General features: G+C 45.3%; 1 protein-coding gene across 1 annotated transcript in view; it reads right to left on the bottom strand.

Annotated features, from left to right (window-relative positions):
• Positions 1-205: 205 nt before the first annotated feature.
• The window catches only part of LOC122794056 (ligand-dependent nuclear receptor corepressor-like protein), a 1,533,107-nt gene continuing 1,518,093 nt past the window's right edge, over positions 206-15,219 (bottom strand). Inside the window, exon 5 of the mRNA XM_044062184.1 lies at positions 206-2,562. Within this exon, the coding sequence (XP_043918119.1) occupies positions 1,533-2,562 (1,030 nt within the window). The 3' untranslated portion in view covers positions 206-1,532. The remainder of the gene's footprint in view (positions 2,563-15,219) is intronic.

Genomic DNA, 15,219 nt, shown 5'->3' with positions numbered 1-15,219 from the left:
TGCTACCTGGTAAAAGGTGTGGGCAGGAAATCATTATCATCAATATAAATATAAATAAGAACTAAATATGATAAGGATTAAAGAATTAAGATTTCTTGCTGAACAGCCTAGAAATGTAACTACTAATTACAATAAATTAGAACAGCACCACACATTTAAAAGAGGTTTCAGATGTTACTGAATGATAAAAAAAAAAAACAAGCCCTCACTTTTCATATATATATTTATGAACCTCAGACAGATTACTGGATAGGTGTATGCAAATCCAAAAAATCCAAATTAAGATGAAATTAACAGTGAGAAAACAAGTCACTTGAAATACTAATTAGACAGTATTTTAAACACAAATGCCCAGCTTCTAGCTATCTTACCTATAAAGACTACACATTATTAGAGTTACAAAAGTTTCATTTGATGGTTGAAAGTCTGTCTCTTAAAATTCCATTAAGACCCTGAACAAACTGCAAAATTTGGTTATTTAGCAGAATGATAACAATGGACCAGTGAAATGAAATAGTGATATTCTGATTAAAAATATAGATTAGAAGTCGTCTGTGTCACAGCAGCAAATAAGTTACAGTTTAAATAGAGGTTTCTCAGCAGCAGCAGTGTGAAACTGTTATTATAAAATATAATTAAAGTGGTCATTACACATCAACTAACCAGCACACAAAAACAAACTCACCATTCTCAAGCTTATTCTGTGCACATTTTGAACATGCTCTATGCAGCATTCCATCTTTCTTAATAAAACTTGCAAGGTAGCTTATTTTGTAGAAAAATATCCAAAAATTAAACAGGTAAAAAGTAAGAAGTCTCCCTCCATAGCCAGCAAATTAGAAGCTTAGAGCTGCTGGGCTACTAACCACATTAGGAATGTGTTTGCATCCATATTTTAACATCATAAGCAAACACACTTTACTAGTAAACATCTACTGGTGAAACCAGAAAGTGTAAAGAAAAATTATTGGAATAAAATTATTGGAATCTTACACAGTAAATTCTACTTGTCTTGTTGCATTCTACATGTACTTTGCCAATTGCATTTTGCCTGCATTTTAATCAAACATGTATGGTTTGTCACTGAAAACAATCTACAAATACCACCCATGCATGCATCTTCTACAGTGGTTAAGTTTTCAGAACAGATTCAGCTTACATTTCCATGACTTTTTTGCTTGTGCTGGAATGCAACAAGTTAATCATTTGGGGGAATGTGTCAATATACAATATATTTTACTTACTGGCATAGGTATAACAAGTTAATTTTTATAAGATTATGCTCTATATGACATTATAAAGTTTTGCTACCAAGTGCTAAACAAAACCCTGAAATTTTCTTATGTAGCAATGTAGAAACTACCTGTATATACACAAAATAAATCAGTAGATGAGTGCACCACAATGTGTCTGTCCACAGTGAAAACCCTGAATAAATAAATTTATTTTAGAAAAGGCATGTATGTGTTTTGAAATTTATAACTTAGTATTTCATCTGAGTAAACATTTTTAAGACAGTTTAAAAAATTAATCTACACAGACTTGCTGCTGCTCATAGAGCTACCAGTCCCTGAATTTGTCAAATTAAAAAACCCGGTGTCAGGTAGTCGAAGTTTTTTCTTCGGTGGGGACTTCAGTGTTCCTGATCTCTCTTTAACTTTGTATTCTAAAGTGCTATGAGGTACACCATAAATTCCTTGTGCTTTGGAGACGCTCATTTTTCCACTTAGTACCATAGCAATGGCTTCCTCCATAATTTCATGGTCATACTGACGGTAACGGCCACGCTTTTTTCTTGGCTGCTTGTCTTTGTTATCTAGACTATCTTCCGCATTTTCCGATGCTCCATCAGTTGAACCATTTTTTGTGTTAAGACACAGTGAAGAAATATCCCCATGAAGCAGGTAAGTATCAACACTAGACTGGGTTAATGGTACAGAACATTCAGTTTTGTTCTGCTTTGTGAGGATTGTTTTGTGTTTCTGAACAGCAGCTCCTTCCACTACTGACGATGTTTTGGAAACCTGAAACATATCCATAACACCAGAGTTATCAGACTGTGGCTTGGGAACAGAACAAATTCGTACCTGAGGGATTTTTAACTGAACAGCAGGACTACCTAAATTTTCTTTGTGCAAACTTTCACTTCTTTCTTTAAACTGAGAGACCATTCTTTGTAGAGTTAATTGGTGGAGGTAACTGGAAGCAGTTGGGAATTTCAACTCTGAGGTTTCAAGTAAATTAAATCTACTCAGGTCTGTGCACTTTGTTTGAGCTCTGGCCCACAGGACTACCTTCTGAAGCACTGCATGGGTTTCTAGGTTGCCTTTAGGAAGGTAATTATCACAGAAATCTTGAATTTTGTTTTTACATGATACAGGTTTTCCTGCTGGTAAGGCTTCTAAGTGGAGAAGTAAAGTTTTCTGAGGTATGCCGTAAAGTATGGCTGCTTTACTAATGTCTAGTGCTCCCATCTGAACATCTTTCAATGCTTTTGAAAGCAAGCCTTCTGCAAACTCAGCACTTCTTTTCACATAGTCATCTTTTTCTTTTTGCAGTCTCCTAAGATGGATGGAATGAAACGATGGTAAACTGATATCAGAGACTGGAACATAGCAATGGAAGGGTCCACTCCTTTATTACAGGCCTTGCTTGGGTAACATCACTGCTTCTCACATATTATTCTTTTGACATAGGGCTTCAATTATTTATGGTAGTAAAAGCTACAGGTCTGGTAAGACAGTCTGTCAATCATTCGATGGCTTCTACAACACCCTTCCAAGAACTGTTAAGTTCAGGACCTGCATTCTAGTTTCAGGCTTGCTATCCTTGAAGAGTTGCTTGTAGAGCAAAATCTTTTCAATTTTATATTTACTTATAGTTTATTAGCATTTCATTATTCAGTCATAAAATGTACAAACCCTAAAGGGTTATAGTTTTGGTTTTGTTAGTAGAAACGTGACGTTACCTCTAAACAAGTAATAAAAGAGTCAACCCCCTTTTTAGAGACTTTTATGATAAAGACAGTCTTTCTAAGCAAAGTGAACTTACTAAAAAAGCACTTCTAAGTTTCAATAAGCCAGATGATATCACTGTTTAAATGCTGCTTAAAAACAACTTGCAAAGATTCACCAGTGTAAATATACCTTGAAGAAACTTGCAAACATTTACAAATGTAGCATATGCCAATATATTGTTTTTCAAATCTCCAGCAGCCAATTCAAAGTATTTTAATGAATATTAAGAATGCTTTGCTGCAATGAAATATTCTAAACACCTCACAACTTTGGATACATTCAGACCAAAAATAAAAACTAAATGATGATAAAATTAAAATGGATACTCAGCTTAGCAAACATCAGTAAAGCTATGCACTTCAGATTTAAAACAAATTATACGGACTAAACTGAAAAGTGAAACATCTAAAAAATGGTGTACTTACCACATTGCTAGATCTGTCACCTCTGCCTTCTGGAAACTACTAGGATTGATGCCACTGGTGATTGCCAAATTAAATATTCCCAGGCTTCTAACTACAACCTTTGTCCCACAATACACTGCTACCTCTCCAGTGCAAGGGATGGCGGGATGATTACGACAGAAAGTGGGAAGAATAGCTACAGCACTTTGTGCAGTTTGGAGATGCAAAAAGTTCATAAATCAGTCATCCCCAATTATCAGAAAATCCTTCTTGATGTAGACATGCTCACAGATCATTCATGCACCAATGAAAGACAGCATCTCAATTTGGGTGTCAGATAACTGTATTTCTTTAGAATAAGTATTTTGAGAGGAAGCACCCATTCCAAAAAGCCACCTCCCAGACTTCTGGCACAGGAGGTAGGCCTGAATCAGTTCTTGGCTCTGGAAATGTTAATTACCAAACCCCTGCCATAATGTTTGACGAAAACTCATGAAGGGTCAATATGGACAGAAGGACTGCCTTCTCTTCTACAATGTTCAAAAGTGCAAATGTAGCTCCTAGCTCCAACATGTTCACTTGCTATCTGCACATTGTAGTACCTCCTCTAAAGGCTAATGCCCAAGTGATGATCATGGACAGTGAAGCTTCCAGTGCATGGATTACAAGAAATCACAGGATCTTCCAAGTGAACAAGTGGTTTAGAATAGACCACCGGTTTCACATGCATCTTACAGGCCATGAATGACTTGACAGAGAACTATTACAACTAAGCCCTGCAAGTCCACTCAAGAACTCTCATGTAGAAACTCAAGTACAGCACCATTACAACAAAATCTTCCATCAAGACAGAGCATCGAGAAGTGCACTAGCTGTGGGATGCACTTCTGTTAACAGCGAATGTATACCTTATAGAATTCTTTGGATCCCAGTAATTCTTGCATCTAAAAAAAAAGCCTATTAACGTAAAACACGCAAAGTCAAAAAAATAAGTTATGTACTCACCATAATGTTCCATCTGAGTAGGTACTTCATTTGTCTGCAACCTCTGGGTATCGGATCCGACTTCGGATCCGAGCCGGCAGCTTTCCAAGCTCCAAGATCTGAGCTCCTAGCTCCTCCCCTCTACCCATAATCCCCTGCTACCAACCATATTACCTCAGATCGTTTTTTTTGCCTCACCAACCTGGTAACACGAAAAATTAACTGCAAAGGTGATCAGAAAATCCCGAAAGGTTCGGGGGATGGCAGGGGGGGTCGGTTGCAGACAAATGAAGTACCTACACAGATGGAACGTTATGGTGAGTACATAACTTCTTTATCTGAAGTAGTTACTTCATTTGCTCTGCAACCTGTGGGACAGAGTCCCCAGCTACCTTATAAGAACCTGGGTGGTCTTACAGAAGGATATTCCGAAGCACCGTGGAGCCAAAAGAAGCCCTAATTCTCGAAATCACATCTAGTTTATAATGAGAAATGAACGTATGAGAAGAGGACAAAGTAGCTGCTGAACATATGTCGTCCACTGGAACCCTAGACCAAAAGGCTGTTGAGGTGGCTACAGATCTTGTAGAATGAGCACGGATACTAACCGGGGCTGGTTTGCCAGACGATATATACCCCTGAATAATACACTGACGGATCCAATTTGTTACAGTCACTTTGGAAATGGCTTTACCCATGGCTAATTTTGCATACGAGACAAACAACTGGTCCGACTTGCAAAACTCTCTAGTCCTATGCAAATAGAAACGCAGCTGTCTGTGTACATCCAATTTGTGTAATGTGTATTCTTCCTTGTTCTGAAATGTTGGAAAAAACACTGGTAGATTTATCGATTGATTTATATTTGCTTCTGAAGCAACCTTAGGCAAGAAAGACGGGTTAGTCCTGAGGGACACTATCTTTGTGAAAGATAAGGTAAGGAGGTTTCATACACAAGGCTTGCAATTCTGAAACCCTTTTGGCCGAAGTAATAGCCACTAAGAAGGCTGTTTTCCATGACAAGAACTTTAATGGAATTGAGGCAGCAGGTTCGAAAGGTGGACTCGTCAAGGCTTGCAAGACTAGAGTGAGATCCCATGGGGGAACCACAGACTTTATCGGTGGATTTAAAAGGAAGATGCCTCATAAGAAGGTTTTGCACAACTTTGTAGATGCTAAGAAACCTATGCCAGAATGGCCTTAACGGGAGATGAGATACCGGGAGTCCTAGCCATTAATGGAACTGGATCAGCCAAGCTGCAAGCTTGAGGTTGACCAGAACTCCAGCTCTATTCAGTCGCTTACCGCTTGCTCAGAGGTGACCTTTGCCTAACATACAAGGCCATGTCAAACCCAGATTTGATGAATATGCTTCACCTCAAAAAATCTAGATCCATCAGAGCCACAAGCGGAGACTTAAACCGACACGGCTATTAATAGGACGTGCTGGAGGGATAGATTCATTACCCAAAGACTCCTATGCTGTGGAACAAAATCCCGGTACATGTGAGGCAGAGCACCTCGCTGGCCTTGTTCAAGAGAAATCTTGACCAATGGATGGGAGATCGCAGATATACCCCAGGGATTACCTCAGTGTCACTGCTCGACAGAGGCACAGCAAAATAATGGGTATAGTTCCCCATACTAAAGGGGTGGCGTAAGCCACAAAACGATGGGCTAGGCTTGTAAATGCCCTCGGGCAGATAGCCTAGTATAAACCTATGAACCTATGAATCACCCACATGAAAATGGGAGATGGCCGCCAATTGCACCTTAACCGTAGAAGCGCTTGCTCCCTGCTGAAAGATCAACGAGAGGAAGTCCAGAATGGTTGGAATAGGGACAGTAAATGGGTCCACGCCCTTGTCTTTGGCCCAAATCAAAAAATGTTTCCATTTACTGTTGTAAAGATTTCTGTTAGACGGCTTATGAGCCGCAACCAGAATGGCCTTAACGGGAGATGAGATACCGGGAGTCCTAGCCATTAATGGAACTGGATCAGCCAAGCTGCAAGCTTGAGGTTGACCAGGTTCGGGGTTGGGCAACCCGCGGGATGAGAGATCAGTTCTGGACTGGGATCCAGAATCCACGGAGGAGCCACACTGTGAGACCGCAGAAAGGGGGAACCAGATCTGCCGAGGCCAGAATGGGGCTATGAGGATAACTTTGCTCCCCAACCGACAGGCTTTCTTAATAAATTTCATCATGAGTGGAAGGGGGGGATAAGCATAAAGGAGCCCGGGAGGCCAAGCATGGACTAGAGCGTCTCTGGGGGTCTCCCATCTGGGGGGAATTATTGCGAAGTACTCGCTGCATTTTGTGTTTAAAGGAGAAGCAAAAAGATCGCAGCGAGGCTGACCCCATTTGTGGAAGATCTGCTTTGCAACAGATGGATTCAGAGACCACTCGTATGGAGTGAGAAGCACCCGACTTGGCTTGTCTGCCAATATGTTGGATCGTCCCGGGATGTGCGTTGCTACCAGAAAACGGTTGGTGGAGATCGCCCATTCCCAAACTCTCATGGCCTCTCGACACATGGGATAGGATCTGGTTCCTCCCTGTTTGTTTATATACCAGACTACAGACATGTTGTCTGTCTGGATTGCAATAGTCCCCAGGGGAGAAGGTTGTGGAGAGCTTGCAACGCCAAAAGCACCACCCTCATCTCTAGGACATTGATATGCAATGTCTCTAGGGAAGTCCACGTGCCTTGAATGGATCTACCTGAACAATGCCCCCCCACCCGAGGCGAGAAGCGTCCGTGGTCAACGTGGCTTCGACCAGGGAATCACAAAAGGCCTCCCTTCTCTGAGTTCCCGCGCATGTAACCACCAAAGAAAGGAGTCCCTGCAAACTCTGCTCAGCGGTATCGGCATGTTCAACGGGTGGAACAAGAGGGACCATTGGACTTGAAGGGTCCATTGTAATATTCGCAGACGGGCATGGAGGGAAAGACCGATCGCTGCTGCCATAGACCCCAGTGCCCTCAGGACTAACTCCGCTGGAGGAGTAGGACTCCGGAGAAGGGCTAATTCCTGATAAGACAAGCTGTTCAGTCTGACTGATGTTAGAGTAGCTCGGGAGATTCGAGTATCCAACCTGGCCCCTATGAATTCCAGGGCTTGAGTAGGGCACAGGCAGGACTTCTGTTGGTTTACTGAAATGCCTAGGTTGTGGGCTAGAGTCAATGCATAATCTCTCGCCACAGAGAGCTGATGCCTGTTGGTCATGGTAAGGAGCCAGTCGTCTAGGTACGGGAAGACCTGAATGCCCTGAAGTCTCAGGTGGGCTGCAACCACCGCCATGACCTTGGTGAACACTCTGGGGGCTGAGGTGAGGCCAAATGGAAGAACCCTGAATTGATAATGACTGGCTCCAAGCTGGAAGCGGAGAAACCTCCTGGATCGTCTGTCCATCAAGATGTGGTAGTACGCATCCTTGAGGTCTATGGAGCACATCCAGTCATTCTCCCGCAGAAGGGGGAGAATAGATTGAAGAGTGACCATCCGGAACTTTTCCTTGGGTATGAACAGGTTCAGACCAGAAAGGTCTACAATGGATCTGAGGTCCCCGGTTTTCTTTGGCACCAAAAAGAACCTTGAGTAATAACCCAATCTGGACTGAGCTGGGGGGACGGGCTGGATGGCTCTTTATCTTAGCAGCTTCAAAATCTCTGAAGCCGCTGCCTCCCTCTGATTGGGTGGGACATCGGGGAGGCGTCTGGTTTTCGGGGGAAGATTTAGGAATGGAATGAAATAACCTCTGGAAATGATACGGAGCACCCATCGATCCGTTGTAAGGGACTCCCAAGTTTGACAGGTGCTCCGTCAATCGCCCCCCGACTGCCTCCAGAGAGGGACAGTCGGGCAAGCCCTTAGGGCTGTTGCGCGGGTCTGTCCGAGAAGGGTTCTCTAGACCCGAAATTACGCGGCCCCCCTCTGCCTCTGGGCCGGCGTCCACCTTGTCCTCCTCTGCCTCTAGAAGATGAGTGGTCCGCAGCTGGATGGGATTGCTGAGACTTGCGGAACCACAGCTTCTTTTGTCCCCTCTGATTCCTGGAGAATGATCTTTGGGGACTAGAGAAGCGGACTCTGACGGCAGACAGCGTCTTCCCGTCCTTTTCGCTTTGGACCAGCGTACTGCGAACGGTCTTGCCGAAAAGAGCAGAACCGTCAAAGGGGGCGTTCGCGAAGGACGCCTTGAAGGGATCCGCGAAGTCGCAAAGACGGAGCCAGGCGTGACGTCGTAAGACGACCCCTGCTCCGCTGGCTCTAGCGGCTCCTTCTGAAGCGTGAGAGAGGAGCCGCATAGACGTATTAGAGATGGATTTCAGAATGGCCATTCGTGTCGTAAATACATTCCTGTCTCCGACCGACATGGACTCCGGGGGGGGCTGCAGCGTATTCCTTGATCAAGTCTCGCTGTAGCCTGATGGTATGTGCCATATAGTTCAGCACCCTTATGGAAAAGGTCGCTGAAGCAAACATCCGCTTCCCAATCCGGTCCAACGCTCAAGATTCTTTATCTGGCGGGTGGACCAAAGAACTCTCCTGAGCGAGTTCTTTCTTGGTGGCCGCCACCACCAACATGGCATCAACAGGGGTTCCTTTGGCCCATGACTGTCTATCTGTGGGTGGACTTAGTATTTTATCGGGACGCCTAGGGATTGGCTCCACGGTGTCAGGCTCCTTCCACGCCCTGGTGGTAATTAAGTCCACCAGGGGGTCGGCTGGAGGGGACACCCAGGAGGTAGATAGGCCTGCCTCAAACGCCTCCAGGAACACGGATTCATCAAGGGAAGGTTTTTGGGCAGACCACCCCCCTCTAATACGCAACATTTCCATAATGTCTCCAAAGGAGACATCTTCAGGGGGTGACCTTGGGGAACCCTCCCTATCATCTAAGTCCGTGTCAGTGGTAACGGACTCGGGGGAGTCCAGGTGCCTCTTTTTACTCCGTTTCCGAGGAACCTCCTCGGTGGGGCTATCCGAAGAGGGCTCGTCCACGGGTTGTTCCTCCACGGGAACTAGCTGGAGGGCTTGGGCAGGCTGTCCCGATGGTCGGATGATGGAAGACAGACCCTCATACAGTGGGGGTACGGGTGGATCCGGAGGATCTCGACAGTACCCTCTCCACTACCTCAAAAGCCGAAGGAGAATCACCCTCGCCAGCCTCTGAGAGCAATCTCAGATCCGAGGAAGGGATCGGGGTCGGAGCCGATGCAGTCTGCACCGAGAGAGAGGTGCACTCCGAAGCCAACAGCTCCGAAGACACAACAACTCCCTCAGATCCGACGCTCAGCCCTCGGCCCCGAGAGCTCGGATCCGACAAGCTCGAGGGCATATTCGGCGAAGAGACCAGCGCTATCAGCACCGACAAATCCCTGGGTCCGAAGGAGCCTGGATCCGATGACTCAGATCCGAAAACGAGTCGGAGAAGGAGTGATCGGGGCAAACATGGGGGCCGCACTCCCCCCCCCCCCAGAGGGGGGGGGAGGCAAGAGCACCCCCATCTGCATTTGGGTCTGTAAGAACTGACGCATCATCCGATCCATATCTGCTTCGGAGATGCTTCTGGTTGACCTGGAAGAGGTAGCCGAGGCGGGAAGGGAGGGCCGCCTCGACGACCTCGAGGGAGACCAATCTTCCTCCTCTGGCTCTGGCGAGAAGCTAGGTGAACGGAGCCGAGAGGAGGAGGATCCGGAGGCCCCCCGAAGGAGACTTAGCTACTTTAGCTGGCGGAGCCGAGGGGTGAGATTCGGCCTGCCTTTTATGGGATCTATGTCCCTCCTTATCCTTGTGCCTCTTCTCCTTAGCTGAGGAGACACTAGTTTCCCCCGAGCTCAAACCCGAAGAGGGAGGTTGAGTCTCGGGTTGAGCTAAGGGAACAGAGGGCGCCAAGGCAGCCGGAGCCCGAACGGGAGAGGAAGAAGAAGCTGACTCCTGGGGGAGCTTTCTGGCCAGGATCAGAAGAGGTTATAATCAGAAACGATCTCACCCAGCCAGGCGCTCTTCAAAAGGAAAGCTTCTTCAGCCGCGGCAAAAAACGATCTGAGGTAATATGGTTGGTAGCAGGGGATTATGGGTAGGGGAGGAGCTAGGAGCTCGGATCTTGGAGCTTGGAAAGCTGTCGGATCTGATACCCACAGGTTGCAGAGCAAATGAAGTAACTACTTCAGACCTTAAGATTTTGTAAAGTTCACTATTACTCTTCCTCCTAAGGTGAGGAAAGTACAATTGTGTAAGTAAATTTATTGTAACAGTACGTACTCGAATGATCACTGCTGCAGTAGTCCTAACTATATGGGTTATGTCCAGCCAAGGACATACCAGCCAGCCAGCTTCCAAAGCTTCATGGCACCGTCAATGTGCCCAAATTGTCAGGCAGCTTGAGCTGAGCTGACTAAAGACAATTTTGGGTGCCAAGCCCTTCAGAGCTTTCTTGCCAACAGAGAGAAGGAAGCTGAACATTAAAAGGACAATACTAAGAAAAAAAATTGTTCACACCCTTACATAAAAAAGCACCAAAAACCAACAGGGATGGAGAGAGGAAGTGGATACTGCCAGAAGCCCCTGCAGAATAGTCATAGCCAAGCCTGACCTGGACCTTAAGAACATAGGTTCATAGGCTGGTACTAAGCTATCGGCCCTAGGGCCTATACAAGCCTAGCCATAACAATTTCCTGGCTATTTCTTCCCACACTATTTACCTCCCTGGACCCCTGTCTAGCAGGGCGACTGACGTGATTCCCGGGGTGAATTTCCTTTCTCCCATCCAATCGTCAAGGCTCCTTCTGAATAGGGCCAAAGAGGCGCTCTGCTTGACATGTATGGGTAGTCTATTCCAGAGTCTGGGGAGTCACTGGGTCAGAAACCTATCCCTCCCAGCATGTTTTATTTATTGTGATGACAAGGTTTAGATCCCTGGAGCGTGTGGCTCTGAGGGATTGGGATTTCTTCTTTAAGTGTAGCATGTCCAACAGCTCTGGGTTTGACATGGCCTTGTATGTTAAGCAGAGATAGTCTCAGAGTAGACGATATGCAGAGTACAGCTGGAGTTTTTTAAGGCAGTCAGCATAGGGCATCTGCTTTAGGCCTGTGATTCTTTTAGTGAGGTATTTCTGCAGCCTTTCCAGTTGTTGCAGATGTCTTGAGAGGTACATACCAAATGGGGCATTGTATTCTATAACGGGTCTAAGGAGGGATGAGTACAGTGGGACAATGACCTCTTTTTTTCTGGATGAAAAGCCCTTATTGATGAGGTGTGCCACACAGAAGGATTTCCTGACTGTTGTGGCGATGTGGTTATTGAAGGTGAGGCCACTGTCCACCTGTGTCCCTAAGTCTCTTATCACACTTTCGGTGTTTAGGGTACTGCCATCTGTGTGGTAATTCATGGGTACATGGTTTTTACCAAAGGGGATAACTATACATTTCTCGGCATTATGCTTGAGCCCATGGATCTGGCACCAAGCATCTGTTTCTGTAAGGCCCTTTTGTAGAGTATCCACATCATTTGGGGATTCAGTAATGGCTCCCAGTTTACAGTCATCTGTGAACTTTGTTAGCCAGAGTCCCTTAGTGTTGGCCTGTACTTCAGAGAAGTACATGCCAAACAAGAGCGGTCCCAGGACTGAATCCTGAGGTTCTCCACTTGTCTGGAGCTAGATTTGGAGTCAGCTACTTTTGCAGTGTGGGTTCGGTCAGTAAGCCAGTTGGCAACCCATTGAGTGACGTTGGGATTAATGCCCAGCTTAGAAAGTTTATCTATGATTCCAGAGTAGGGGATGATGTCAAAGGCCTTGGCAAGGTCCAGATAGGCTGTGTGGACTGCCTTACCCTCGTCCATGGCTCTGGAGACTGACATGAAGAAGTCAATCAGGTTCAGGAGACAAGATCGGCTCTTCACGATCCTAAACTGGGTGGGGTCCAGTGTTTGAAGGTTGCCAATGTCTTTGTATATAAGTTCCATTAATAATACATTCCATGGCCTTGCAGATCAGGCTCGTCAGACTGATAGGGTGGTAGTTCCTGGGATCCAAGGTGGATCCCCCCTTGTGGAGTGGGATAACTGCAGCTGTGCACCACTCAGTGGGCATGAAGCTTGAGGTGAGGGTATGATTAAACATGACACTTAGGTGAAGTGCCAGATCATTTTATAGTTCATGTAGTACACAGCCCGGGATGTCATCTGGTCCCATGGATGCTGTATTCTTAGCTTTGGGGAGTGCATTTTTTACCTGTGTGGCCATTATTACCGGAATTTGGCAATCTTCTGGTACTGAGATGGGCCGTTTAGGGGGTGAGGGGGTGAAGTTGGCACTGAATTGATCTGCCAGGATATTGGCAACATCCTTGGGATCAGTATATTTAATGCCATTCTGTCGTAGCTCAGAGCAGATCTGAGCATTCACATTTAGATTCTTGACATAGTTATAGAATGCCTTGTGGCTGTCTTTGGAATCGTTGGCAATTTTATTTTCATAACTACCTTTGGAGGATTTTATGAGGGATCTCAGCTTCTTACTGAGGCTGGTAAGGGAGTTTTTTGCATCCTGGGATTTTCCTCTTTTCTGCAACAGTTTCTTCCTTTTGTTGTAAAGTTTGTTTATGGCAAGGGACCACCAGATTGGCTTCCTTTTTTTGGAGAGCATCTTGGTTCTATTTGGGATGGCACGATTCATGCATGAGTGGATATGCTCGTACAGTGCCTTAGTGCAGGACTCAGCAGTCGAACTTTCAGTTCCCGTCTGTATGGGTGTCATGAAGTTTGTCACTTCTGACTTGAGTAGCATGACGTTGGCTTTGGAGAAGTTTTTTATGCAGGTTTCCTTACTGGGGGTGGGGGGGGTGGGATGTGGATGTTAAGGGTGATTAGCTTATGGTCTGACCTGAAAAATGAGGGGATGACCATAGGAGTGGAGCATTAATTCCCATGTTGGTAATGACCAGGTCTAGGATATTGGAGCCCCTGGTGGGACTATGGATTAGTTGATCCAGGGCACTGGAATTTATGAATTCCAAGAACCATTGGGCAAAGGTGCTGGTACACGAGTAGTTTTTCCAGTTAATGGCAGGGTAGTTGAAATCACCCAGTATTAGGGTGTTTGGTTGTATCTTAATATTTTCCAGTATGTTTAGAATGGTGTAGTGAGAATCTTGGGGCATGGTGGGGGATCTGTAGCAAGCTTCATTTTGGATTGCAGTCTTACCTAGTGTTAGTTGCACAGTACAGTTTTGTACCTACCATAAATGTAGATGTTCGAGTGCTAATACAGCTGCAGTCATAACAGATGGGTTTTCCTGCCATCAGGCGGGTCCTCGGTCTGCCGAATTCCAAAGTCTAGGTCCGGCGTCGGATGTCGTCGCTTCTTCAATGACGTCAGTGCGACAGGGGGTATAAAAGAACAAGCCGATGCCATTTTCTTCAGTTTTTCTTGCCCCAGATGTCAGGTGCCCCCAGAAGGAAGGCAAAACATAAATTTATGTAATAATGCAATGCAATAAAATCAAAAAACAGTAGTTGCAAGCAAATACACCATAAAAGAATACCCCAATCATGTTGTATGAGGAGGTGTTAGCAATTAGGCCTGTCCCAAGAGGGGAAGGAGGGAGGGAAACCTGGACTGCAGCTGTATTAGCACTCGAACATCTACATTTATGGTAGGTACAAAACTATACTATGTTCATCGCGCATACAGCTGCAGTCATAACAGATGGGTAGAATCCCAAAGCTAAAGAAAGGGTGGTATTCACTAAGTGGAACTAGGAGGAGCCAGGATGCCCTGAAAGACTGCAGTGGCAAAGCCCGCTCTAGATTTGGAGTATAATGGTAGGTGATAGTGCTTGGAGAAAGTATGTACAGAACTCCAAGTGGCTGCTTCCAAAATATCTTTGGTAGGAACCCCCCTGAGGAAAGCTGCAGAGGCAGCTGTGGCCCTTGTTGAGTGACATCTGATGCCTGTAGGTACAGTTTTACCATGAAAAGAGTAACAAAAGCGAATGCATGTGCTATCCATTTTGAGATTGTCTGTTTGGAAATAGGCTTCCCTTGAGCACCTGTAGCATAGGACACAAAGAGTTGCTCTGATTTTCTGTAAGGCTTTATTCTGTCCAAATAATAATGGAGCTGTCTGTGAATGTCCAAGGAATTTAGTAGTCTCTCCCCTTTGTTTTGTGGATTAGGGTAAAAGGTAGTTAAGTGGATAGCCTGATTCAAGGCTACCCTGGATACTACCTTTGGCATAAAAGAAGGGTTGGTTCGTAAGGAAACTCTGTCCTGATGGAAAATGAAGAAAGGCTGCACAGCCATAAGGGCTTGTAGTTCCGAAACCCTGTGTGCTGAGGTGATAGCCAGAAGGAAGGCTGCTTTCCATGACAAATGTTGCAGTTCTGTTGAAGCAGATGGCTCAAAAGGAGGCAGGGCCAGTTTTTCTAGAATGAAATTGAGGTCCCAAACAGGTACTGGTTGCTTCCTTGGGGGTTTTATATTCTTAGCCCCTCTGAGGAACTGTCTTAAGAGAGGGTAGAGAATAAAGGAGGATCAGTGTTGTATTCTACAGAAATGGCTGAGGCATGGATTTTGATGGAGGAGAATGAAAGTCCACTGCTTAGCATCTCAGCTAGGTACTGTAATATTTGAGGTAAATTCAGTATTTCAGGATTCTGACCCTTTTTCTGATTCCAGGCACAAAACCGTTTCCATTTTGCGGAGTAGGCTTTTCTAGTAGAAGGCCTTCTGGCCTCCAAAATGACATCCTGCACCTCCTTGGAGAGTAGGGTCTGTTGTGAATTTAAGGAATCCTCCATGCGGCT

The sequence above is a fragment of the Protopterus annectens genome, chromosome 2.part1 (genome assembly GCF_019279795.1).
Source record: "Protopterus annectens isolate FY-2018-M chromosome 2.part1, PAN1.0, whole genome shotgun sequence".
NCBI lineage: Eukaryota > Metazoa > Chordata > Ceratodontiformes > Protopteridae > Protopterus > Protopterus annectens.
This window is presented reverse-complemented; position numbering and strand designations above follow the sequence as displayed.